This window comes from Colias croceus, chromosome 14 (assembly GCF_905220415.1).
Source record: "Colias croceus chromosome 14, ilColCroc2.1".
NCBI lineage: Eukaryota > Metazoa > Arthropoda > Insecta > Lepidoptera > Pieridae > Colias > Colias croceus.
In genome coordinates, this window is record NC_059550.1 from 7,251,039 (window position 1) to 7,278,561 (window position 27,523).

A 27,523-nucleotide genomic window follows, 5' to 3' on the forward strand; every position below is an offset into this window, starting at 1 on the left:
TTTATCCATTCTCTAATAAACATAGAAATATTTGAGTTTAAAAACAAATAATTATTTTAATTTAGCATTAAAACAAGCATTGTAATATCATGTGCGCATTCGTTTATTATGATAAAACTTCTGTTTTTCTTAAAAAAATATGTTTGAGGATATCTATCTTATAAAAAAACGATGCAGCCTTTAAGTGATTAATATAATTACGAAGAATAAAATAAAAAATTGAATACATATGATAATGTCTGACATGTTGCGATACATTACAGTAGGTATGTTATATGCATGATGCTAATCATTTCTCAGTTTTACCTACTTGTAAGATTTGTTTTAATCTAATAAACCAAAATTACTATCTTAAACGAACAGGCAGTCAAAGTGATCAATCACAATTCAAATACTGTCTATAAACGTGCTCTATTCATAGAGTCATACAGAACGTGTTTAATTGTAAATGATATTTGTCTTTTTGGTAAGTCGTTTGGCACTAATAAAAAATGTGACTAGCGAAGAACTTAGCTGATTGAGCACTAGCCACACCAATACTTTAAAATCCCTCGTTCACTTCTGTATTTACATCACAACTGATTACGGAATAACTACTCTATACGTCTTAATTGTAACATTCAGTATTGTAGCGGGGTCCACGAAGACGTGGCTCGGCGAAGGAAAAACTGTGTGCTGCTGTTTTCCTTGGCTAAGCCACGTCCACACAGACGGAGTTGTTGCGTGTAGCAATGCTCGCTCTGTGTGGACCCGCCATTTAAGTGTAACTCTATCCGCGACGAGTACAGCCAAGCTTAACAGCAAATTGACACTGAAACAGCACGATTTCAGCGTTATGGCGCGTAGTCGTGCGCCGGCGCCGGCGAGTAGTCAGCGCCGTGGAGCAACGATTAGGTCTGGTACTGCAGCATGGGCGCTGCAGCCAGGTTCGCGTGGTGACCGCTGTTCATTCTCAGCGCTGATAGCGATTTGTTGTACCACTCGTCTTCCGCGCTCATACCTGTACAGGATATCAATAAGTAAATAATATCTAATTTAAAAAAAGTTCGAGATAGGAGATAATATTTTAAACGAAATGTTGTTATACTTGAAATCCTAATATCCAGAATAGGAAAAAATAAACTATCCTTGAGTTAAGTAAATAAAATGTGACTTTTACGTTTATAAAACCCGCAGCTCAACATTAATACAAATAAATCAAAACATTGTTGTTTATTCTCGACTCTCGTAGGTACAGTTGAATGCTGAAGCTCCGCTAAAAGGTAGGTATAACGAGGTGCGAATAGGAGGGGCGAATAGAGCAACAACTCGACCCTCGCGTTTTCTCAAGATGCAATCTCGCCGTAGGAAATAAGATATTTGCGAAGACGCCGCGAGGACGCCCGCCAAAGTAAATGTAGTGGAAATTTTCTTATTAGAATATCTACGGTACGATGCCTCGGTTCCATTACGTGTTTTTTTACGCAGGAATTTGCTCGAGGCACTCCCACATTACATGCTTTAACGCGTATTTTTGATGAGATATTTTTTTCGTGAACATTATCGAGTTATGAATTTGCAAATAACATGAATTATACATTGCATGAAATAGCAACACTTTTTTGTTCTCTTTTAACGCGTTAAACAATCCAAAACATTTCAACAGCCATCTAACTACTCCATTTAACGTTTAACTTGAATTATATTTTGATTCTGAATAAGCGATACATCGTACAATGTGCAAACATCAATTAGTCTGAATTATACAACTAAACTTTCGAGCGACAAGTGTACGCGAAGTACACGAGTATATGTAAATATATACATATTGCCTTGAGGGGCACAAATTTATAATCTCCGGCCGCAAACTCAAGGAATATTAAATTAGTGAAACGTTGCTTCTACCGTCTTCAGTTGATTCTACTAATATCTATGTGATATAGGAATAGCTCATGTATGAAACGATCGTGAGTCGTGACGCATTAAGCATTACTAAACTTCACTTGAAACAAGTAAAGTAATTGGTTAAAAATACAAGATGTATAAATTCGCAATGTTAGTATCGTTGATATTATGAATAGAAACTTCAAACCTACATTCAACAAAATTATGTTAATAATCCTCAATAGGTATTGTGCCCAATTTTAGTGAATGAATAGTTTAACATTCATTTGAATTAAGGTTCAAGAACTACGAAACTGTTTAAGAAAATTAATAGCATTTATTTCGTAACTTACAATAATTTAATTGTATAAATTTTATGTTTACTTGATAACTACTACAATATTATTTTTAACGATATTGGGAATTTAAAAAAAGAACTAGTTAATTACGCTACGCTAGTAAGGGTAGGTTTGTTAGTTAAAACGCATATTATTATTTTACGTATCCTTGTTTGCATACAGTAGTAATTGAACTTTAAATACGTCGCTAAAATATAAAAGGCCAAAGTAAAACTGCAAATTGCTTGCGTCTAACAAATTACCGCTTCATCTTTGCGATCATCTGTCGGAACTTATCCCTGACCAACAAAGAGCAAGTTTTCTCATTATTATAAGGGATATTTGTATAAAAACGAGGCTCGATCATCCACCGCTCCACAACTTTATAATTGCCTTGACGTAGCTAATAGAAAGTTGATGAAAGCTGCCGCGTCGTCGACGGTCTTGTTTTACACTCCAAACTTATATTTTAGTTTCTGCTACTGCAGTACGAACAATTTTATACAATTGTACTTGTAACACTAGCTTTTTAATTTTATTACAGCGTATTATAAGTTTGTCTAGTTCAGTCTTTTAATTGGCTTTGAAGGGAACGTTTTTTCATGATGAATATGAAATTAGCGTTCATATAAAATATTGAAAAACAATTAGTTATTTTATCAATTGTCTACTCTAAAGGAAGATGAGTTGGTTAATAATTAAAAAGATAATTTTTACCTTTAATTTAATATTTGTATCTTAATTAGAACCAGGTTTGTTATTTCAAGTAGAATAGTTTTAAATCAAATTAAGTTTATTTGATAAGAGAATATATATACCTATAGGCAATAACAAGGTTAAGGTAATAACTTAATTTGTTTTGTCTAGCTTCCAAAAAACGGGGAAATTCGATCCGATTCGATAAAATGGTATGAAAACGTATTAGGATTGTTTTAAATGTTATTAATAAACAAATTTTTTCATCATTAGTACGTGCAGCAAGGAAGAGTGGCAATTTATTTACTTTAGGTAGGTACCAATATATAAAGAATATAATATTCGATGACAGATGTAAAGTTTGTAAAATGTAGTTTCCAATCGTCAATATTAGCTACACATCTTTGAATTACAAACTAAACACCTGAAAAACATTAATAACTTACCCATAGTATCCTGACGCATGCCGACCGCGCTCATATTGGCACTGTGTCCCATGGAGAACCCTTGCGGCATGGGGTATGAGCCGCCGCCCATTTGCGATAGCGAAAAGATGTCCTTCTGTAGTTCTTCGTAACTGCCGTGGTGCTATTTAGACAATAATTATTTTATGTTATAGTTTTATGTGGAATGATTTCGGAAAATAGTGTTATGGTGCAACCAAAGAGATCAACAAAGAGATCAATTTTGTAAAACGTACGTATTTGGATAAGCAAGCTTCGGGAACTGCGCGATAGTGTTATCGTATAAATAAATAAATAAATAAATAAATAAATAAATAAATACACTTTATTTAGCACCAGATAAAAAAAAAAGCAGACAATAAAACAAAAAAAAAAAGACAATATTACAATTTATGCCAAAAAGGCGGCCTTATCGCTACTCAGCGATTTCTACCAGGCAACCTAAGGGTAGGATTTTGAATTAAAAAAGGGGAAAAACAATAGGTGGTGCAGTAGATTATGAAAATTTAATTATAATAGATTTAAACCAAATAACTACTTATAAATATGAATGAATATGATTTATAAATACATATACCTATGTATGATATATATATACATATATATAAATATAATTATAAATCTATATACTTATATATTAATACAAATAATACATAATATTATAATTTACAATAAAATAAATAGAGATAAACAAATACAGTAAAAATACTAACTATTTATCTGGGAGGAGAAATGATTGAGTATTAAATTTTTAAAAATATTCATTGATTTCGCACGTCTGATTTCTATTGGTAGAGCATTCCAAAGGAGTATGGACTGGACATGGTAGGATTTGTGGTAAAATTTGGATTTATGGGGAGGGATTTTCAACAGCAGGTTGCCAGTGCATCGCAGATTGAACTCGACATTCGAACGGAATTCAAATTTTTCCTTAAGGTAGGCAGGGGCTTGGGGATAGAAAAGGATTTTGTACAATGATGTTAAGATATGCATGTTACGACGTAAACGTATAGGTAACCACTTCAGCCTGTTACGATACTCTGTGACGTGATCATACTTACGGAGACCATATAAGTATATTGCTAAATATTTACTCCGCCTTCAGCAAGGAAATATGAAGAAAAAATTGTGCAATATAAAAGAAAGCTACCAATCTACACATTAATTAGAATATAATGATATCATATTATATGAATAGAATGATAGCTTAAGAAATCAGAGCTTCATAAAAAAGTTTATACTTTGTGTGTTTGGGGGGGAAATAAACTTTAAACCATTTAACTTTACAGAGAAGTTACTTAACTGTGAACTATAGCTATCACATTATCAATTACTGTTCGCCGGACAAATATAACATTATCATTTTAATAATGAAATACAATTAAAGCTCCACTGAAACCTCGTAAACGCACATTAACGAAATTATTTGCGATTTAATAGTTTTTCACGCGTTGGCTTTCTGTTGTAAGAATCGACCGTTTATGCGTTGGTTGAATTATCACTTTCGTTAATGGATAATGCAATTTTAACGATTGTACGGTGGTATATGTAACCACAGCTTTGGCGTATTAAACAATGATATTTTTAACACTAGATTGTGGCTGTTATCGTTTATAATATCGGCCAAATGTACATAGACTGTGTAATAATTCCAATACATTTTTACGTTTTCGATAGGTATGACAATATGTATAACGGTATGTATACTAGAGCAAATTAGTTGTGGTTAGTTTGATGATATTTAGCAAACATTGCCAACGTAAACATAAATTGAATAAAAAAAGTGATGAAGTGATGATTTATGTTTCGATCTCCTTATATTATGAAGATAATGTTTCAGTAATGTAAAGCTGCGTAATTGATTCATATAACCTTCACATTATGGCAGAAAATTCAGTAAGATGTACAAAAGCCGCGTTACAGCTGCGTAACACCCATGAACAATCACTTACAATGACTTCGCTAAGTAAATATAAAATAATGACTGCCATTGTTGCATGTCGTGCGCCATTTGCATTATTTTCGGCGGTTTTGCAATCGTATTACCACGGTAATAATGTATTACCGTGTAATCAGAGCGACTGATTAGCGCTGCATTGTAATGAGCTTCAGGAGGCTGCACTTTCAATACAATGATTTCGTATATGGTAATATGGGTTTGTAGATATGAAATGCTCTTAACTAATTCGTCGACATCTATGTAATATAATTGTTTACTCATATTGTATCCTTGTGTACAAAATTGGATGGTATATTATTTTTCAGTCAGCGGTCTATTGATAATATAGAAAATACCATGTTTTGATGGAAATAATTTAACTATTGAGTTTATGTACCTATAGCACACCCCGGACACTCCATACAAAATGATTGTTTTGACAGTCACACTGTAGAGACTGCAAATGTGTGTGTTAACGCTTTATGGTTGGCACATTTGTGACTAGCGTAAAAAAAAATTCGCGTTTTTCTGATGAAATACATCCGTAAACAGCACAATATTTAACCATTTTCTACGAAAAACGATAATCACAAATCCAAAATAATAAAATTACTTTATGTCAATTTGATTAATGTTGTCAATCTTCGTTGCGTTTCGTCTAAGGCTAAGCGCGCACCACGATTTTATGCAGCGTGATTATTTTATCGCAGAAATACAACGTATGAGTTACTATGAGAATGCGCGCACATGCGATTAAATAATCGCAGCGATTTTAAAATTGTGATTTGTCACATTTTGCTGCGACTGCTCGCGACGCGATTGTCGCGAAAATGAAATGCAGAATATGAAATTGTATGGAACCGCGCGCACTGCGATAATAAAATCGCACACTCGAGCCCGGCCGGCACTTCACTTGTGTTTCGTCTGTCCAACAGTAAACATCGTAGTGGTATAGGTAGGTACTGTTTAGTAAACATAAACTCAGTAGTCTGTCAAAGGTTTGAATTTATTTATTTATTTAACACTTTATTGTACAAGAAACAAAATATACATAAAGGTTACAATAATAAAAAAAAATAAAAAAGCACAAAGGGCAGCCCTTTGGCGGAATTTTCATTCTATAATAGCCAAAGAATTTTTTGGGATACATCCGAAGTTCATTATATTTCTGACTAGCTTTCCACCCGCGGCATCGCCCGCGCAGTCAAAGAAAAACCCGCATAGTTCCCGTTCCCGTGGGATTTCCGGGATAAAACCGATCCTATGTCCTTTCTCGGGTATCAAAATATCTCTATACCAAATTTACAGACAGACAGAGTTACTTTCGCATTTATAATATTAGTATGGATAGAATAAACTTTTGACAATTCTATCTGCTGTAAAAGAATGAGTATAGACGAATTTTTTTTTTCTTCTTATCCTCCGAAGTAGTAAATAAAGACAAGCAACTTGTACGAAATCCATGATGAAAGTGAGTAATAATCACTATTAATTATCGCTGTGCGCGCACCGTACTCTCTGCGATTTTCTACAGCGCGATTTTGAAATCGTGTCGCAAAAATTAAAATCGTGGTGCGCGCTTAGGCTAAGACGTCGTTGGTATCGTCCTTGCGGGGAAATGGGTACCTACCATAACATGTCTGATCGTGCGGGGTGAGGTAAGTGTTTAATTTTGGCGGGAGGCGGAGAGTGTCCGTTCTGTAGCGTTTAGCTACTATTATGTATTCTGTGCCTATAGTTTGAGTAAAATGCATCACACAACAGTTTATTACTTATGGAAATCCAAACCAGATATGGCAAATTTGATGTAGATACATACAGATTGATTGCGACACGACTCACCCATCTATTCATCAACAACATAGATCTACCTATTCATATATATGGTATCTACCCCTACATGGGAGGAGAATTAATAGGAAGTAGCCATTGTATTTGTGCGCATTTGTAGATTGGACATTGGAGCTAGGATGTTGTCTCATCAACTGTCAACCGTGATTTACCATGCGCTTTGGTAATACGTAGTCATGTTGTCATGTAGGTACATAGTATGTACCTACATATTATAACACATTCCATATATCTAATAGGTAGATATTATTATCTATGTCTAGTGTAGGATTGAATATAGGTGCATCTATTTTATAATTTATGAAAACCGAGAAATGATAAAGCTAGTGATTATATTATGATAAGCTTTTATTGAACGTTTCTTTCCATTATGACATAAACTTTATAACTTCTCGAAAATAGATATAATTGAATGAAATCTTCTATGATTTATACTTATTAACGCTACACTGCAATTCTACAATAAAATCGCTGTCAGTATTTTTTTCGAGTACAGTAATACCTTGACCGTTATCAGTTTTAATCTCCAATGATTCTGAAAGACATTACTCAAGTTCAGTCATTACCTGTGGATATCGATTGATAGTGTTAGGGTGTGGGTAGGGCTGGTATCCGCGGTACCCCTGGATGTTCCTCATCATCCCGTTGCAGCCAGGCAGCACGGCTGGTGCCAGGGCTTTCTGAAGCTGCTTCTCTTGTTTGCGGTATTTCGCTCGACGGTTTTGAAACCATACCTGTTAAAATGTTTTTGGTTAGAGCACTTTTTGCACGGTATAAAAAAATATATTTTTGTGTTAAATTAAACAATTATGATATATTTCATTCTGTAGACGAATAAAAACAAAAACGAATAATTTTCTCACAAAAGGTATAGCGATTGAAAAGGAGGTACTGTTTGATCATACCAACCGGCCCTCTACAACTATATATACTACATAATGTTCAACTAAGTCCTCACAATGAAAACACATGAGGCTATAATCTGTGTGTTGTCGTCGGGAATGAGGCGTGCGTCGTTTGATATGGTGATTACAGCTGATTAGAGGGAGAGAGCCGGGGAGCCGCCCTCCAAACGCACTCTCTACATAAACATAAATACCCAAAGCTACACCCAGTTAAAAACCCACTCTGTTCCACTGAACACAAGGTTCAAAGTCCTAAATCGCAAACGTGTAGGTATATAGGAAATAGGGTGAAGAAACATAAATGGGATATTAGTTTTTCGCAAAGCAATTCAACATCCGTCCCTCGCCACGCGCGTTGTGATGAAAAACGAAGCAATTTCCCGTTGCTATGTACGATTTCTTACTACGATACCTACGAGGTTAAATGGTTCAGTGATCGCGATTCCACTGGATGTATGGAATTTTAAAGATCCATATACTAGTCGATAATAAGTCTATTCATCAGTATTTATTTTGAAACTGCGTCATATTTATATTAATTCAGTAATAGGAGATACCTAAAACACTTGGTATACCTTTTTAATAAGATCATTTTGACTTTTCTTTATTTTAAGTAGAATTTTAGTACGAAAACTACACAAAAAAATTGTATGTACAAAAAAATGTACTCTACATTGCAAAATTGTTGTAGGTAGGTATATTTCCCGAAGATATTTTGTAAAAGTTACTTTTTGGAAACAGTAGTTTAGTAATACAATGAACAACGGTGATATTTCTCATTAATAATACATAAGTTAACTAAACTGAAAACTGGTTCTATATCTGAAGTAATAATTGGTAAGTAGATATAAATTCACTCTACATTACATAAATTAATGAGAGTAGTTTCCTTGCTTTATTTTAAGATAATATACTTATGAACACGTAAATAAATAATGTTCAAAGATGTAGTAAAGATAGTACAAAAAATACTTATAAAGTAATGTTGAAGCAGTAATCTAAACAAAAAAAGAAAGTCAGTTTCACTTAGCTACGGTTTAAACGTCGATAAAATCTAATTTAGTAAAGATCCCTGAAACCCTGCCCGAATACAAAAAGCCGTTCACATTTGCAGAGCGCCGTGTTATCTGGAGAAAACGGTCGCCTTTAAACTGAAAAAGCACTGAGATCCAACAAAACATTTTCTTATTTCCAATTGTAGAATTCATTTGAGGGCAGAGACAATGTCGAGAGGCGCGCGGGGAGGATGAACGGCTAACTTCGTTACGGATCCATTTGATGGGATTGCAATGCCTCAGGGGCCACCCCACTCCCTCCTTGCTCCCTCCCTCGTTCGCCCGCTAGCGTTTCGTTTTTATATCGAAATTTCCTCTAGAAGGAGGGAACGTCGTCTTTAACGTTTACATTCTTATGTAGCGTCGCGAACGTTAATAGATACGAAGCGTGTACTAATGTTAAATGTGTGGGCATGTGTGCGTGTTCGCAGTTGTGTGCGTGTGCTCGCGAGCTTTTAACGGCGATATGTAAAAGAATTTCTGTTAATAACATTTAGCTAGGCTTTTATACATTATCACTTACTACGAAGAAGCACGCGTGTATCTATAAGGATGACTAATTTGATATTGAAAGTATTTACATGGTAATTTTGAGAGAGGTATGCAATTCAGTGTACAGGAAAAATAAAAACACTTTAGCTCTATTAATTAGCAAACTATTTTTATTTTGTTACGAAACCTTATCTATCATATTCTTTATTAAAAGTTCATGAAAGGAAACTAAACATATTGTAACATAAGATAAAGAATCATCAGTTTATTCATAAAATACTGAGTGCGTTTTATATTCCGTAAATGTGAGCCAAGAAATTAAGGACGATAGTTACTTCAAGAGAATGTTAAAAGTCGTGTTCTGAATAAAATATCTAAAGCGACGAATTAGGTGCTCTGGGGACAAATCAATAGTGCCCCGAGGGATTGAGCAATTTTAAAACTGAGATAAGGATCGCGACTAACTGTAAGCATTTCGTATTCATACGGACGAAGACGACAGATGGCACTTTAATTCAATCTGCCTCCGGCCTACGCTTCAAATTGTATTATCCGAATATTCGCGCATCATTGATATTTTCGACAATCCACGTAAGAACAAGGAACTCACTTGTTTGCCGGTTATTATGTGTTTCCTTTTATTGTAGATTATTGCGCTTTTTGTTTTTGCCAAATCGAATTGATTATTACATTATTTCGCCGTGGTTGATATCGCATCTTATGGTTGGTTTAAATCTTTAAACTTTACAATAACAATATCATTTTTCCATGTTTTTGATTTATTACGATGCATTAATTTTGATATTTAGGTTTTATTACTTAAAACAAAAAAATGTCATATGATGATGTTCTATGTTTATTTGAAATATCACACTCAAAAGAAAACAAGGTCCTCTCTGGTTTACTCAAGTATTATATTTACGTATGTTTGGTATTGAAAACCATTTTTTAATATAAACAATTTAAAAACTCTAGTTTTAATTGAATAAGTAAAATAAAATAAATAACTTTCATTAAATAAAAAGCGAAATTTTAAAGAAGAGTAAAATGAATCTTTATCTAACCTGTATCCTGGCTTCATTTAGTTTGGTCGTTCTTGCTAATTCTTCTCTGCAGTAAATGTCTGGATAGTGAGATTTCGCAAAAGCTGCTTCTAATTCTGCTAATTGTTCCTGTGTAAAAAAAGACATGGTATTAAAACGATGACCTACAATTTAACGTCAGAATCGATAGTCTCTACCTTGTCTCTACATCATCTTTCTTTACCTATTTTACAAAAGAAAGATGACTTTGACGATTGTAAGACGCCCTTCTAATTGTCAATAGAAAAGTTCAAAGATTTCTTTATGACTGAATTTATAAGACTCCAGTTTGATGATAATAGTTTTTGTCTTAAAGAACTTTTCTTCGATAAAATACTTTTATAATCTTTTAATTTATTTAAAAGATCTTCTAATTTTGTTTATGATAGGTTTAGCTTTTTATTTTTTGAAAAGGCTCTATGTATGTTCCTACCAGATTAGCACTTCAGCTTACAGCTTAAACTTCACCTGATAATCCGAATTATTAGTTACTAAATAGTAGAGCTCAGCTCTACATCAGAAAAATAAAATGAGTGAGTGTAAATGAATCCTACACATTATAAATCTGACAGTTTATGGGTGTACATTCACCCACATACATATAGTAACGAGATCTACAGGCAACATGGATTACCATTCTTTCAAGCCAGCACCACACCACCACTACCTAACAAACTTACGTCATGAGCGCTCTTATCAAACTCATTTTAATAGTAACCTTATTATAGTATAGTATTATATTATCTGCAGTATATTATCTGTAGCATTACAAATACATACTTGTGTAAAAGTAGTCCTATGTCTCCGTCTCGCAGGTGTGGGACAGGACGCGGTGGTGGGCGTGTGGCCCGCGTGCTGTGGGCCCAGCGCGGGGGACAGGGCGGAGGAGCCAGACCCCGCGCCGTTCCCGCCGGGCTCCGGCTTCAGTTTCTTGAACGCGCCTTCCGCTGGACAGATAAGATCGGTTTGAAAAAAAGAGTATCAACACACACGCATTATATGTCTAACGTTATTTATTTGTATTGTGATTTACCACACAATAACATAAATTATCTTTGAAAATTGAAAACGGTATGCTTGTTTATCCCACTCGAAGAAAACGATTTCAAACAGTAACTAAGTATATATCTACATACATCTTTGTTATTTATTTATGTATTCGTTTATTGGTATAGGTATATGAATGAAAAAAGAAAAAACTCGATAAAATATGCCGTGGTTTTTAATACGATAAAGTACATACTATTGGGATGAAAAGACGATACATTATAATAGGAACAAAAAATTAAGTAAATAATAAACGTTAAAGTATAGTTTTCTCTAAGACTCAAACTCTATTAAATATCCTGACAAGAACTAAGCCTCCGTTGAGCGTTAACCACTCTTGAAAAACAATGTAAGCAGCGTAGCAAAACTGAAAACGTATTCTCAAAGAAACCGTTCTTATTTGCATAGTGGGTCGCATCGATCCTTACCGTAGGTCAAGTTCGCAACCGTCCGTAATTGTAATTGCGTTGCTTTAACACTGTTACACCTAATGATTCGTCTCGCAGGCTCACTGAACTTTGATTTAGTCTCGGAATGTGCGACAAACCGGCTGATGTTTATTAAATACACGTTTACTTAATTTAAAGTCAAAGTTTAAAACATTAAAAAGCGCGGAGATATAATCAGTGATAATATTTAATGTCGCATGTGCCTTAATACTGTTTTATTTTCGAATTGTTGGATAGTTAGGTGTTATAATTTTTTTTTCAATAATGACCTTGTTTGCAATATAAACATGGAATATAAATTATTAAAGTGACTTATTCTTAATTATCTTTCATCGGGCGGACTGCATCAATGGGCTCTACGACATGCTACGCGGAGGTGCTACACCATGTTTTAGAAGAAAATATTAAACTTGTATTAAAGGAACAATTTTTATGGCCATTAAACATTTTTGAAACGATATAAATAAATAAATAAATATTATAGGACATTATTACACAAATTATAAAATATTTAATATTTAAATAATTATTTCACCGTTTTATATGTCATTAAAACACAAATCAGTGGTGGACATGTGGTGGACTTGTTAAGTGGTTATTTATACCTACTTCTTGCGTAAACAAATTATTTTGAATACGCGTCAATTCAAGTTAACTTTAAATTAATATCTATTCTACTGTTGAACTTTATATCATAATACCTTGATATAATGTAATAGGTACATATGCCTATACGTGATACATAAATATAGAAGTTCAAAAAGTCCAAAATTGGTTGTAATCAGTTTACCGTCGGTTTCTCTGAGCTACAGGATTAAGAGGGGAGAATTTTAAAAGCACCGTCGGAGGTCGGTTTGCAAGTATTCATGCATTCCCTTTGACGAGGCTCCAGCTACTTATTAATTAACATGGAGCTAAGTGTTTGCGTCCGCAGTAAACGTAGCCTTTTAACGTTTAAAAGCTGTTTTTTTCATAACGTTTTAGAAGCTTTGATGGCTATCGGTTTCGTTTTTTAGCTGACATATTTTTTGATGCTATTAACGTGTTATGCTATGTCGCTGCGGTTTTTTCTTAATGGATTTTAACGTTGTCCTTTTCAGTCAGATACTGTATACACAATTTGGGAGGTTCGAACTTCTATTTTTATTTCATGTACTTTATGTCTTCATACGTAGTCAAATTACAACCCTTCCAACACACGTTAGATCACTAAATAGTATAAAACAAAGTCACTTTCTCTGTCCCTATGTCCCTTTATATGCTTAAATCTTTAAAACTACGCAAAGGATTTTGATGCGGTTTTTTAAGAAATAGAGTGATTCAAGAGGAAGGTTTTAGTATATAATTTATTAGGTTTTAGACAAAGCGGGCAAAGCCGCGGGTGGTAAGCTAGTTATAGATAATAATCTTCGTAATTCAGATTCCATTTTCAAAAATAAAGTTCTCTGTATTAAATAGGTATTGTTAAAAATATAGACCAATGCCTTTCTAAAATATAATTAATAAAACATGAACTAGGTATTCAGAAGAATCATTTTTGAGTTCAATGTTTTACCTACAATTTTTACTAAGTACAGATTTTGTTTTTAACACCCACATTCAAGTACAATCCGTGATAATCACAACTGACTTACAACAAGTCAATGCACAATATTGCCGAATGGGGCACATTTGCGCGGGTAACAATATTCAATGTAACATGTCATTAGGGGGCCGTAATCCCCTAATTATGACGATTGACATAAAAGCGCCATCTGTAGCGGTCGAGAGGTGTCGGGTGACTGTACTTAGGTGATGATTTGTTTGACGTTTTTGTTTTTTGTATATATTTTTGTAGCGAGATGAAGAGAGCTTTTTTGGTAATTATCTTTACTTAATATTAGAGAGCTGAACAGTTTGTTTGTTTGAACGCGCTAATCTCAGGAACTACTGTTTCGATTTGGAAAAATCCGGCGTTAGATAGCTCATTTATCGAGGAAGGTTACAGGCTATAATAAATATACACTTAGAATATACATATCATCATCTAATACCAACAGGAGCGGAGCACTGCGTGTAAAACCGCGGGACACAGCTAGTTTAAGATATAAGATTCAATTCTTTAAGTGAGATAATGATCTATTTAGAACTCTACTTGTAATCTAGCGGCTAATAAATGAAACTAAAACGATAGATTAAAAATTAAAAATACTTTGGTACATTTTGTATAATTTATTAGGTTACCTACATAGATTCGTTCTAGTTATTTATATTCATGTACTTTTTGTAATAATTTGTATTTATATAAAAGTTTCGAGTCCGAGAATTACGTAATACGTACTAGTTCCTACTGAATCATTAATGTGAACTATTTTATCTTTTCGATAGAACAAATTGAATTATTTATGATAGAAATGCTCTGCCATCAATACTTTCTAACTTTAGACTCGCACAACTAAGTAAACAGTACCAATAAAAACTATTGAGTGTAAAAACAATTTTCAATTGAACATACTCTCGAAATCGCAATTTATAATAGATCTTGAAATCTATTATGTGTTGGCACCCCGCGGGCGCTCCGGCCGGCGGGGTGCTTCGCCCCTCGAGCGGCCTCCATATGTTATCACATGCCGCTAATAGATTTATAATCACTGAGGAACCAGCAAATCCCTCTCAATTTTATCTATAATTGATATCTTTTTAATTGACTGTTTTATGGCAGTATTGCATAATTTTTCTGCCGTTAAGGTCAGCTGCTCAAATAGATATGTGAATTTTGTCCTTATTTTGAAAAAATAATCTTTTTGCAGTTATATTTTATGGTAAATTTGTTCTTGCAATTATTAATACACCCCATAATATTTAAATCATTACATAGATAGGTACTAAGTACCAGTAACAACAATTTGTTATCATTACATCAAATCAGAATTAAATCAAATATTTTTTTCTTGTGTAGCAAGTGACATGTGCTTTTTCTCTACAAATCTACAAAACTATCCCTAGTTTTGTATTTTCCAAAAACGTCAAAAATAACGTTAAATACTGTACAGGAATTCTTTTTAACCCGTTGGACATTTGTTACATCGAGTGGCAGCTGATCCCCAGTTGACAATAGGTGTAAGGGATTGGAGTGACTACGGGGGCGCGAGACTCTCCATTATGTTGAGTACGCACTTTATTACAAACTATTTATGCATTTTATTTGCAAGCTGGTACTGGTAAGGTGGATTTGAATTAACTAGAATGTTATTAGTGAAAATAACGGAACATGTTCTGAATTGTTAGATTCCCTTTATACTTTCTTATATTATAAGTCAGAGTAAAGGTAGCTTTTTTAAAGCTTTCATTCAAAGTAGATCGCTAATTACCAATGCCTATTCAGAATTGTTCGTTTACTAATTTAAATTTAATTCATTTTGTTATATTTATGCACTTTTTCATTTTTTGTTTAATGAATCTGAAATACAAATAACCCACAGAGTGCGCGCTTAAACACGCACTTGACCGCATGAAAATAATTATAGGCACTTCATTTAACTTCATACTCATAAAATATTTCATGAGCTCATAAATTACTATCATCCGTAATGAAATGTTAATACATTAACATAACTACTACGTAAAAAACATCGCGGTATTTCAATATACGATTCTAAATCCAAATATTCCACAAATCCAGATGATTTCTAACCTTGTTTCTAACCATACAATGGTATATCTTTGACAGTAAGAGTGATTTTACATCTATTATTATATTGTAAAGGCTTGTTGGGTGTAGTGGGTGTTTGTGACGGCCATGGCAGGCGGCAGGCACGCGTCACGTATTAGGGAACAATAAATCAATAGAAATATACATGTCCGACGTGTGTCCTGTTAGTTGTTTGCCTTTTGACAATGTTTAGCGGTCCTGTGAGGGTATTTTGCGAAATAATAATGGATGTAAATAATATTTTAAATGACTCCACATGTGCAAAAGTGGAGCAAAGCGGGGGTTGTTATGAGTACATCTTTAAGTTGAAACATCTATCAAAACGTGAATATTTTTGAAATTAAACTTCTTTAACAATACCGTCACGTCATGGTGTAAAGCGACGATTATGGTATCTTTGAATCTTGCCATAGTAGTTTCACTTCTCATACGTGTGCTCGGCACACACGCTCTTATTAAATAACAAGCGGTCCGCCCCGGCTTCGCCCGTTGTAAGTGTTTACGTTTTCTCTACATACGACCCATCCTCATTCCTCATACTTCGAGGAATATTATTGAAAAAAAGTTCACGAAATCGGTTAAGCTGTTCTCGAGATTTGCGCTTAGGAACAAATTTAGTTTCATTTCTAAATTATAGAATTTACGTGCCTTGAAGAACGTTGTGCTGGCGACTATCATTATTGTTCATTTAATATTATGATGATATTATCCATGAAACAAGGCACCACGCTACTGAAGAGAGTATGAGAATAGATTGTAATTTTTCCTAATTACTAGTTCAATAAATACGTCATCAGGTTAGCGGTGGTAAAACACTTATTTAACGATTATTTAATGATTATTTAATAGTTTTAATTTAGTTCTTAGTTCAGAATGGTGCGAATTAGATGTGATTGTAGTTTTAAATATTTACGAACAAAATAATGTTACAGTGTTAGTGAATATGAAAAAATATCATTATATTTTTAGCATTTACCTAATATTTGGTGAGTTATTAATTTTCATTCGATATGGTCAGTAAATTTCGAAATATTATGTAATACCTACCTACTTATTACGTTAGTAGGTACCTAATTTTTTTTTCTGTACCGCTCTTCGTATAATTTAAGATGAGAGAGTTTTAACAGTTTAATACCTAGAATAAATATTAATATTGATGGTGTAAATATGTTAATGTTAAAATTATTTTCAGCACAATTTCATTCATTTTGCGATGGTGGACTCATGGATTTATTATTGTCAAGACGACATCACATGTTTAACGAAAATAATAACCCAATGGCACCTGTTATTCAAAACTATCCCGGAAATAATTATAACTGGAGATTACCAGAAACCCTATTAAAAGAAAGAGATCGCATTAATAATGGGAATATGTATAATGGTAGAACTAATGACGATAATAACAATTTTTCAGATAATCCATTACTAAATAATCAAGGAGTTCCTTTCACAAATGGCAATAACTTTAATAACAGATTACCTAATGCATTTACAACAAATGATGGAAATTTAAATAATAAACCTACAAATATAGATATAGATACAAATGGAAATGCGCCTATTTCAAATTCCTTTCAAAATAATGCAAATCTTCCTAAAATAATGAACGACATAAACAAAATCAACCATATCATGGATGCGATCAAAAAACAGAATGCAGCAAATAATCGGCGTAAACAGAATGATGGAAATTATCAGAATAGTAACGGTTATACCAACGAATCTCCAACAGAACCTGGAGGTTTTGCTAATACTTATCCTGGAGTTCATATAAATAAAGGAGCCGGTGTATTAACGAATGTGAACAGTAATGGATACCAGAATGGCGGAAATAGTCAGGTTTCTTCTCCATTTATTTCAAATAAACCTCATTTTAATCTCCCAACGTTAAAAATACCGAATAACAATGCTTATAACACTGCAACAAGCAATTCGGTTATTACAAATCCACCTACTGATACACCAATGACAAATGTATCTCCTAGTGGGAATGGTATCAATAATTATAATGGCAACATACATCGCACAAAACCAATTTTAAGTCATCCGCCAAGTAGTGGACGCAGAAACACAGCTGTAAAATTTCCTAATCCAAGTACCACAAATACAAGAAACGAGAAGCCCGAACAAGATGATAAATATTTACTTAAGCCGATAATGAAAACGAAGTTTTTCTTCCAAGTTAAGCCTGTGGTACCAGATTATAAGACAGTAAGTCACAGCGAAACTATCTACTATGTGAATTAATTGAATAAAAAGCTTCAATTGAAATTAATCTTTTCATTTTATTTCCACGTTAAACTTTTTTATGCCCGATCTTGTTTATCCACTGTATCTGCTTTAGTAAAAGTTCACTTGCATTTAATAATATCTAATATCTATCTAATATTATAATATATTATAAAGGCGAAAGTTTGTAAGTATGGATGTATGGATGTTTGTTATTCTTTCACGTAAAAACTACTGAACCGGTTACAATGAAATTTAGCACACATATAGAGGGTAACTTGGATTGGACACATAGGATAGTTTTTATCCCGGAAATCCCACGGGAACGGGAACTATGCGGGTTTTCCTTTGCATACGCGGGCGAAGCCGCGGGCGGAAATCTAGTCTATTATAAAGCGTTAATTATGTAAGGTTGGTTGGCGTGTTGATCGCTATTCTGTGTGGCGCGTGAACACAAAGACTTCATTTATTATAGCCTGCACGTTTCTCTTCATTGTTAGAGCCTTCGTAGACGTGACTAGGTCGCTACGCGCTGTATACGAGCGAACAACTGTAGGTATAACAACTGTAATACAGGAACAATTGTGAATTAAAATAGCATACATCATTCCAGATGATTTTATTGCCTCGTCATCATCATCATTGACCCAATTTATATTATACGGTTATACACAATAGAAAGTTAAAGAAATATACTTACACTGATATTAAACGATGTGAAAAAAGAATATAGGTAATGCCCATACTAATTGAATATTAAGGAACATTGATTAATATGTATTATCGAATTAAATAATTAGTATATTTAACTATAAATGGTTTGATTTATTATCTTCATCAATAAGGTACCTACATATATTTTCATTAATTACATAATTTACAACGTTGACATGCTCTTTATCTATGCGATGGTTTTTATTGAATGCGCTTTTCATAATTGTTACACCCTATTCAGCCCAACCTCTACCTGAGTCCAAACCGAACGTGATTCCAGAACAATTCGCTGCACATAACCACGCATATTACGCAGAACGCACACTGAAATATATTCCACACAGCTCTGCTTGAAAATTCAGGCTTCGCACGGCCGGGGGCGGTCGTTAGCGACATTTCGTATTCATGACGTCAGCCCCGGGCCGATTGTTTGCAATATTACTCTAATTGGAATTGTAATATGTACATATTCTGGATAGATACGTGTCCGAAATTATTAGTTGCGATGTCCTATTTGGTACTGTGATTAGTTTTAAATTGGGTGAAGGCTAAATGAGGAGTTCTAATTGTATATTTCAATAAAGGTCGTTTTAATTTATTAACCGACTTCAAAAAAAGGAGGAGGTTATCAATTGGGCCGGTATATTTTGTTATTATTTTATGTATGTACACCGATTACTCCGAGGTTTCAGAACCGATTTACGTGATTCTTTTTTTTGTTTAATGCGGAATGGTGTCGAATTGGTCCCATAGAAATTTTATTCGGATAGGCCTGCTAGTTTTTATTTTATTAGCATTTTTGTCTGAGCTTGATGACTGAATTTGAATTTGAATTTAAAAATAAATTTGCATATGAAGAACTATTATAATATTATTTTATACTAGCCGCTTGTACCGGTTTCGACCGGGTTGACTGGATAAAAAAAGAAAGTTGGTACACTATGTGACATTAAAAAATAATGTGGCTCTAACTCACAAATTTTGTGGCGCGACAATAGTGAAATGTGTAGATATTTTATAGAGCCAATGCCAATGTGTGTGTCATTTATTAAAATATAGACCAATCTATACCCAAATAACATTACCATTATTTCTGGGATTTGTTTTCCTTTAAATTATCTAGTAATTTTTTTACGAAACATTTAAAAATAAAATAAATTATAGTACATAACTATAGTAACCTATAAAAATAATATTATGAATAAAAACATTTATCTGTACATTATTTCAACAAATTCATGTTTAATTATGCTCTATTAGCGTTTGCGTTAAATTAAGCTTTATAATTCCAAAAAATTAATTCGGTCATTTAGTAAATTAAAAGGATAGGTATCTACTCATTATTGGTATTATTTGTTTGTTTCGACGTCGAAAAAATTAAATCAAACTTGGCGATACAGCAATGAAATGTTTATTATTTAACAATTTTTTTTTTTGGGCACAGATACCAGATAATCAGAAAATAATCATAATAATATATCAATGATTCAAAACCCGCTGAAAACGTATGAAAAAAGAAATACTTAGGTATTATAAAATTAATATTCTGATCAGAATGGGTGTATTATAGGAAAGTTAAAAATATTAAAGCGCTTAAGGTCATTGAAATTACATAAGAATAAGCAAAAATATTTATTATAGAAAAGCAGCAGGTTATCAGTTATCAAAATTAATCACAAAGTTCATTGCAAGCTAACCTTTGAGTTTGATTCATAATAAACTGCTTCGATATTCATAGTTGTTGAAATGATTAAAACCTAATTATATTAATGCAACAATGAAGTTAGTTGTACCATAGTATAATAAAAAAAAAATGACGTGAAAAATGGTAGCTTTTATTCCATTTAATTTAACAGAAGAGAACGAGACAAATAAGCTTTTTCTTTTTGTCTCTCATTTTTTTTAATTATTAAAGTTTTTAAAAATGTGACTTTTAAATACGTATAGAGTGAGTGTCATCTAGCACAGTATTTTCAACGATAACCTAAACATCGAAATGAAAACGTTGATAATAACGTAGGTAATCAGGTAATTTATTAATCCCACCAAAAACATAAATGTAAAAATTGGAGCCGAGTTCAATCGTTGACTTAATTTGCCAAAAAAAGAAATGAGATCTAAATGTGTGCCAAGTTCTGCAGACAGTCCAGAAATTTATTTACAAAGATGTATTAAGTTCTTAGGTTGACTGAAAACTCAATTGTTTTATTTTCCCTTAGAGAACAATGTTTATTCCAAAATATAACTTTTTTAATTTGAATAATATAATTATTGTCACAAAGCAAACAACTAATGACCTATTGAACCCCATAATTTGATGAGGCTAGTTTTTAGAACCTCACAAAATATAAACAGTATGTAAAACTAGCCTCATAAAATTATGAGGTTCAAAAGGTCATTAGTTGTTTGCTTTGTGAAAATAATTATATTATTCAAATTAAAAAAGTTATATTTTGGAATAAGCATTGTTCTCTAAGGCCTTAAGATTTTCATATAATTAATATACATGATTTACTAGAATAAATTATGCCCTTTAATTAAAAGGTATAAAAATACAACCAGATTAAAAAATATCATTTCACTAATGAAGAAAAAGAAACCTCGACCCTGCCAGGATTCGAACCTGGAATCTTCTGATCCGTAGTCAGACGCGTTATCCATTGCGCCACAGGGCCTTGTAATAGCAGAACAAAATTTGTGTGATGATGCTGTTTTGTTTTAATTTTATTATTAATTATCATTAAAAAGTAATAAATAAACCAAAATGGATAACTGCGTTAAAAACAACCGACTTCAAACTTGCACTTGCAAAATTCACAAATACCTACAGACAAAAATGCTCATAAAATAAAAACTACTGGGCCTATCCAAATAAAATTTTTATGGGACCAATTCGACACCATCCCGCATCGAACAAAAAAAGAATCACGTAAATCGGTTCAGAAACCTCGGAGTAATCGGTGTACATACATAAAAAAAAAAAAAAAAAAAACATACCGGCCGAATTGATAACCTCCTCCTTTTTTTTGAAGTCGGTTAAAAATCAAGAACGGCTGAACAAACTTTAATAATTTTTTGAAAGATTAACAGAAAAAACTCTACCTAGTGAGCAGCCTGTTTTTTTAGGGCCGATTTTTCAATGCCCAGATAAACAGCTAGATAGACTTTATTCTTCAGTTAACAAAATATTCAATTTTTCAATAGACGAATAGGACTTATCTATCGAATAACTACGTTATTTGAGGAATAAATCTATCTGCTGCTCCAACGGCCAGATAGCGTGCTATTCGACGATTAGACGTTTGAGTTGACAACTGACGCGTCAAATTTGGGATATTTTCGTATGTAATAACATAGAGCGTAGAATTTTTACAATAAAGCCTCTTTCTATAAAATAATTATCAATTAAAATCATATTGAAATTGATGTTTTTGATAGTACCTACTGATGATCATGCCATTGAAAATTTGCCGGACGCTGCCTTTATGTCGTTTCCATCGTAAAATATATAAATTTTAACACAAATTTAATCAAAACTCTTTACTCGAATCAAAACAATAATCAACAATCATAGAACACAAGATAAACTTAAAATGCACTCCTGACGTGAGTCATAATGACGGTTGTTGACATATTGCAAGTTGACTCTATCCCGCTCTAACCTGACTAATTTAATATGTTTGTTTCGCCACTCCAAGAGCAGAGCTGCCAATATGGAAATATTTGGTCAGATAGTTATTCATCAAATAAATCACGATTGAAAAATAGGCGAGCCGTTATGAGTTAGATAAGCAATTGAATAAATCTATTCGAGGGGTAGTTATTAGACTGTTTATCTGGACATTGAAAAATCGGCCCTTATAGAAATTGTCAGTATTGAATATATCTTAATGTTTCGACAAAATATATAATGAATACAAAGTAAATTACTAGATACTAAGACAGCTGGAACATAACGACATTAAGATACATTGAGGTATCTGTTTTCTTTACATTTTTAGAATAAGTGTGTTAGATACACACTCAATCTTTCAAAAAATTATTTTTACATTAATACCTACTGTTATGAAACAAATTAGGTTTGACAATAAAAGAGGTTAAATTCATATGAATAAAAATAATCAAGCCTCGAAAGTTTTTTAGTAATTTTTACGTATTTTTTTGACGAACTCAAAAAAAGTAAAAGGCTATCTGCTTTTTGTAAGAGCTTTTTTACTATTTACGTATATTTTTTTCAAAAAGCTTATGCACACTTTCATTTAATAATTATTTTATTTAATATAAAAAATCTTAAAGCAATAATTTAAAACACAAAAAGGTGCTAAAGTTATCGTTGTAATATAGCTGACAATTAAACCAACAAGGCTGATGGTCTATTATTATTAAATGATACATGTATTGTACATTGTACATATTTATTATTATAATGTTGGTGATATAGAAAGTAATTAAATTTTTTTGTTGTTGGTTAAAATTGAAATTTACAATGTAACCATACATTGTAATTTTTATAAAAAAATATTTTAATATTTTGGTATTTTTTTAGATCGACCTTTCTAATTTTCCTGTAAAAATAGAATTTCTACTTTTCTGGAAGTCAGTACTGTAGCCACATTCGCAGTTTTTCACAATCTGCTCAGTAGATTCTAACCAATATTCTAACCTTAGATTCTAACAATGGTTATTGTCTTATTACCATTGCACTAACGACGACTTTTTTTGACATCTAATTTGCTGTAACGCAACGTTTTAATTGTCAACGCTAACAGTTATGATACTTTAACGGTGCTAAAAACACCGTACCTTATTGCCTTTAGTACCTTTGTAGGGTAAAACCGGGATAGATGCCCCACTTTTTGAAATAGCCTCATAATTTAAAAAATATGAATCTTATATGAACACTTTGCATGAATATAGTTAGGTGAATTATCTGTTTTGAATTGTTGTGTATATTTTTTATCCTATCATTTATAGATAAAGTGTTATAACAATTTTTGTAGAACACCTTTTTGGGGATAGATGCCTACCTATATGGATAGTTGCCCTACCATGAAAATACTAACGAGGATAGATGCCTGCAGAGTGGGATAGATGCCATACATACTCTATAAACGCGAAATCAAATAAAATTTACATGATAAACCGGCAAATATCATGTTAACATAACTAACACTAGTTGTTCTGTTGTCCAAGAATACACTCGCGCTCGCACTCCTTCTTTTCTTTTGTATTTTCGTGGCATGGTTCTGATACAATCAATATAAGGTCAAATCATTAATAAGTAAGTATACATAACAGTAAAAAAGCTAATTTAACAAGTAAAATCGGTTAACATACAGAAAACCTCTGACACAATCAGGTAAAAATATAAACTGCATGATTGTTTAACGACAATGACATGTATATATTATGTATTGAGGGATAGATGCCCTTAGGGTCCCCTAAGGGCATCTATCCCTCGAAAAAACAGGGCAACTATACTTTTTGATAAGGATAGTTGCCCCGGTATTTTTTTTTATTAAACAATAACAAAAGACCGACCATTTACACTTAGATATATTATATACTTAATGAACCAGTGTATTGACATAATAAGAAATATAATGAAATTTATTAATACTTATAAAGTTCTGCAAAGGCAAATATTAACCCTTCAAAATTTGACGTATTCGTGAAGTTCGCCGCGGAGATAATAACACGCACTAGCGAAACACGTCTTCACCAAACAACAGCTCATGCGTAACAGAGGTGCGGGGTGATAGCAGCACCTATTTAAATTATTAATTCGTAGTCACGAGTTTTGGAAGTTAGGTTTTTTGAAAATGAGGCATCTATCCCAGTGCGGCATCTAGATCTATCCCGGTTTTACCCTATATCTTACTAATTATACCTATTGTATATTATGTTAATTGGGATTCTTTTATTAGTCGAATATAAATCATAAAATAACCGAGAAATTATAAGTAAGGTTTTTTCTGCAAGATACCTACTTACTTTATTATTTTTAGGATAAAATGAAATTATCTAATAATAATAATAAAAGCTCATAAAAGCTTCTTAAATGCTCATAAAAGCTCAATTGTGATTATATTTCTTTGTAAAGTTTAGAACCAATGGCAATGTCAATGAATAGAGTAGGTACCTATGTTCTAATTCGTTATTGTAAAAGTCTAGTTTAAAAAAAATAACGAAAATTAGATACCTTTTTCCTCAAATTTGCGAATGTTAATCTTAATATCCGAGAGGGATTTTAAAGTTTAAAAGCTCAATTTGAGAAGAAATTTAATCGAAACTAATAGATAATTCCATACACAGGTTCCATATATTACAAATAGCAACTACCTACGTATACAGGGTTACTTGTAAAACACTAGCAACCTCACAGGACAAGATACCTAACATCACAAGTAACAACATTTGTTCTACGACTATTGGCATAACGCAATAAATTATTTTTAAATGATTTTTTAAACTTTTATTGTACTCTCCTAACATTTGTAAGTCTATGTTCTATTCATTATCGGATGGACGACGCGACGCCCCCTTCCCCCTCTCGTTCGCTTCTTGTTTACATAATTTTTGGGAGGCGTAGAGTTTATAATATTCAAACGGAAAATTAAATGAATATTTTTTTTGTATGAAAATAAAATCTAACAAATTATCAAAAGTCGTAGAACAAATGTTGTTGCTTATGATGTTAGCTATCTTGTCCTGCGAAGTTGCCGGTGTTTTACAAGTAACCCTGTATACCAACTTAATAAAAGTACGTTATAAACTTTTTATTAGCAAAATAAAGAGTATAAATTACTTATTATATGATTATAATTAGGAACACTATGTTAGAGCGTTTAATGCAAAAAGTTCAAAGAGCCAACGCGCAATTTTCAGAGGCTGAAACCAGGGGCATAGTAAGTATACAGATTAAAGAGTTTTGATTAATAATTATTATTTTTACAATATTTGAGGAGTCGTTGAAAATAGGTTAGCCTTAAAAATAAATATATTTTTTTATCAATTATTATTTTAATGTTTCTTATTTCTAATGCGAGTTTTCTTTCTACATGGGCAAAGCCACGGGCGGAAATCTAGTAATTTATAAAAGGGTATGTAGTTGCTGAAAGATACCTATGCATTCGGTTAACACTTATTATTTGGAACCGGCTAGGTATGGGTACTGCCTCATGCCTGTTTACATTGTATTAAATTCGATGTAAATTACGTGCATTTTAATTCAAAATTCATAGATCAGTGGGTATTTAGGAAACTCGAGAACTTGTATAGAACTAAGATACCCATAGATAATAACAACTAACTAGTTATTATTATCGTAACGTAACTACGTTACAAGACAAATAGTAATATTGATAATAATAAAGTACAAGTACCTGTGTGGTCCTGTAACGACCGGCTGATAGGAGGCGCTGGAGGCGTAGCTGCGTGTTCGCCGCCATATAGACCACCGAACTCTTCAGCTGAGGAACTTGACGCATTGCTGCATTTTCTGCCCTTGTCGGGCGTGTATTTACTCTCTCCTCCCGAAGGTAGGAACTTGGCATCATGTTGGTGCTCGTCTAGAAGGCCCGGCACGCCGAGCAACCCGCCGACCAGGTTCGGCCGCAGCTCTTCCATGATCTTGGCGCCCTGGCCGCCGCCGCCGCCGCTGCCGCTGAAGTTGAGCTGGCGGCTGAAGAAGGCCGGGAAGATGTTGAACTGCTGCGGGTCCGGGAGCGCGGTCAAGGGCGGCGCGGGCGGCTCGCCGGCCCCCGCGCACGCCGCACTCTTGAACTCCACCGTGCTGGGGCCGGTGCGCTGGCTGATCGTGTAGCGCGGCTCGCCCGCGTTCCTGGCGTCGTGCTCCGTGCCGTCGCCGTCGGCTCGGCCCCGACGTTCACTGACTAACCACATTATAGTGACGTGGTACACGGCCGACACGCCGCCCCGCGCACTAATTGTTCGCGACTGCGCGAGATGATATCACGTCGCCGCCCTCAAGCGAGAGCGAAACGGCTCACTTCGGTATCCCCGTAATCGATGTAAAATCTTTATAGGGATGCTGCGTCTCATTCATCCCCGGCGCTGAGTCGCAGTGGAGCGACGGGGGCGGCGGTGGGCGGGTCGGGCGCGCGGTGCTCGCAGCCGATTGGCCGCTGCCGGCTCGGCTAGGGGTGCGTCACACCGCTTCAGGCTAGGAGCGCTTCTCTTTGTTTTATTGTCCCCATGGTTTCTCGTCGTTCTAGCGTTTAAAGTTTATGCATTGTACCATGTTTTGTTCTACAAAACACTAAACCACGTATGAACTTCTTGAGGTAAATCTGTTGAAAGAAAAATGTGACGGTATCTAAATTTTTCTTTGAATATTTTAAATTTAAACAATTTTAACATTAAATATTAAAAAATATTTTGATAGCGTTGTCCAAATAATTAAAAATGATTTTTTTAAACATTCGGGGTGTACCTTATAATAGTGCTACTTACACCTATCTCTATGTTTAGACTCTACCTACAGGTATATTAATTCATAAACATTAAATTTGATTATTATAAATTATCTCTATACCTATAGGTATGTATATTTATTTCAGTTTTATTTAGGTATCAATAAAAAAAAGTGGGTGAAAATAATGACTGCAATTATTTATTAATTATCTCTACTTTATACTTTTCCTATTTCACAAATTTATCGATAGGTTATCATTACAATTTGT

At 33.6% G+C, this 27,523-nt stretch overlaps 1 protein-coding gene and 1 non-coding gene across 2 annotated transcripts; both read right to left on the minus strand.

Moving 5' to 3' along the window:
• Positions 1 to 890: 890 nt before the first annotated feature.
• Positions 891 to 26,723, minus strand: LOC123697318 (homeobox protein unc-42). The gene is made up of 6 exons (XM_045643790.1): positions 26,204 to 26,723; positions 11,466 to 11,632; positions 10,668 to 10,775; positions 7,718 to 7,885; positions 3,344 to 3,485; positions 891 to 1,000 (listed from the first exon to the last, which is right to left on the minus strand). Exons 1-6 carry the CDS (start codon positions 26,721 to 26,723, stop codon positions 891 to 893), a joined length of 1,215 nt encoding a protein of 404 aa, XP_045499746.1.
• Positions 21,421 to 21,493, minus strand: Trnar-acg. The gene has a single exon. It is a non-coding gene; the product is annotated as a tRNA-Arg (tRNA).
• Positions 26,724 to 27,523: the final 800 nt, after the last annotated feature.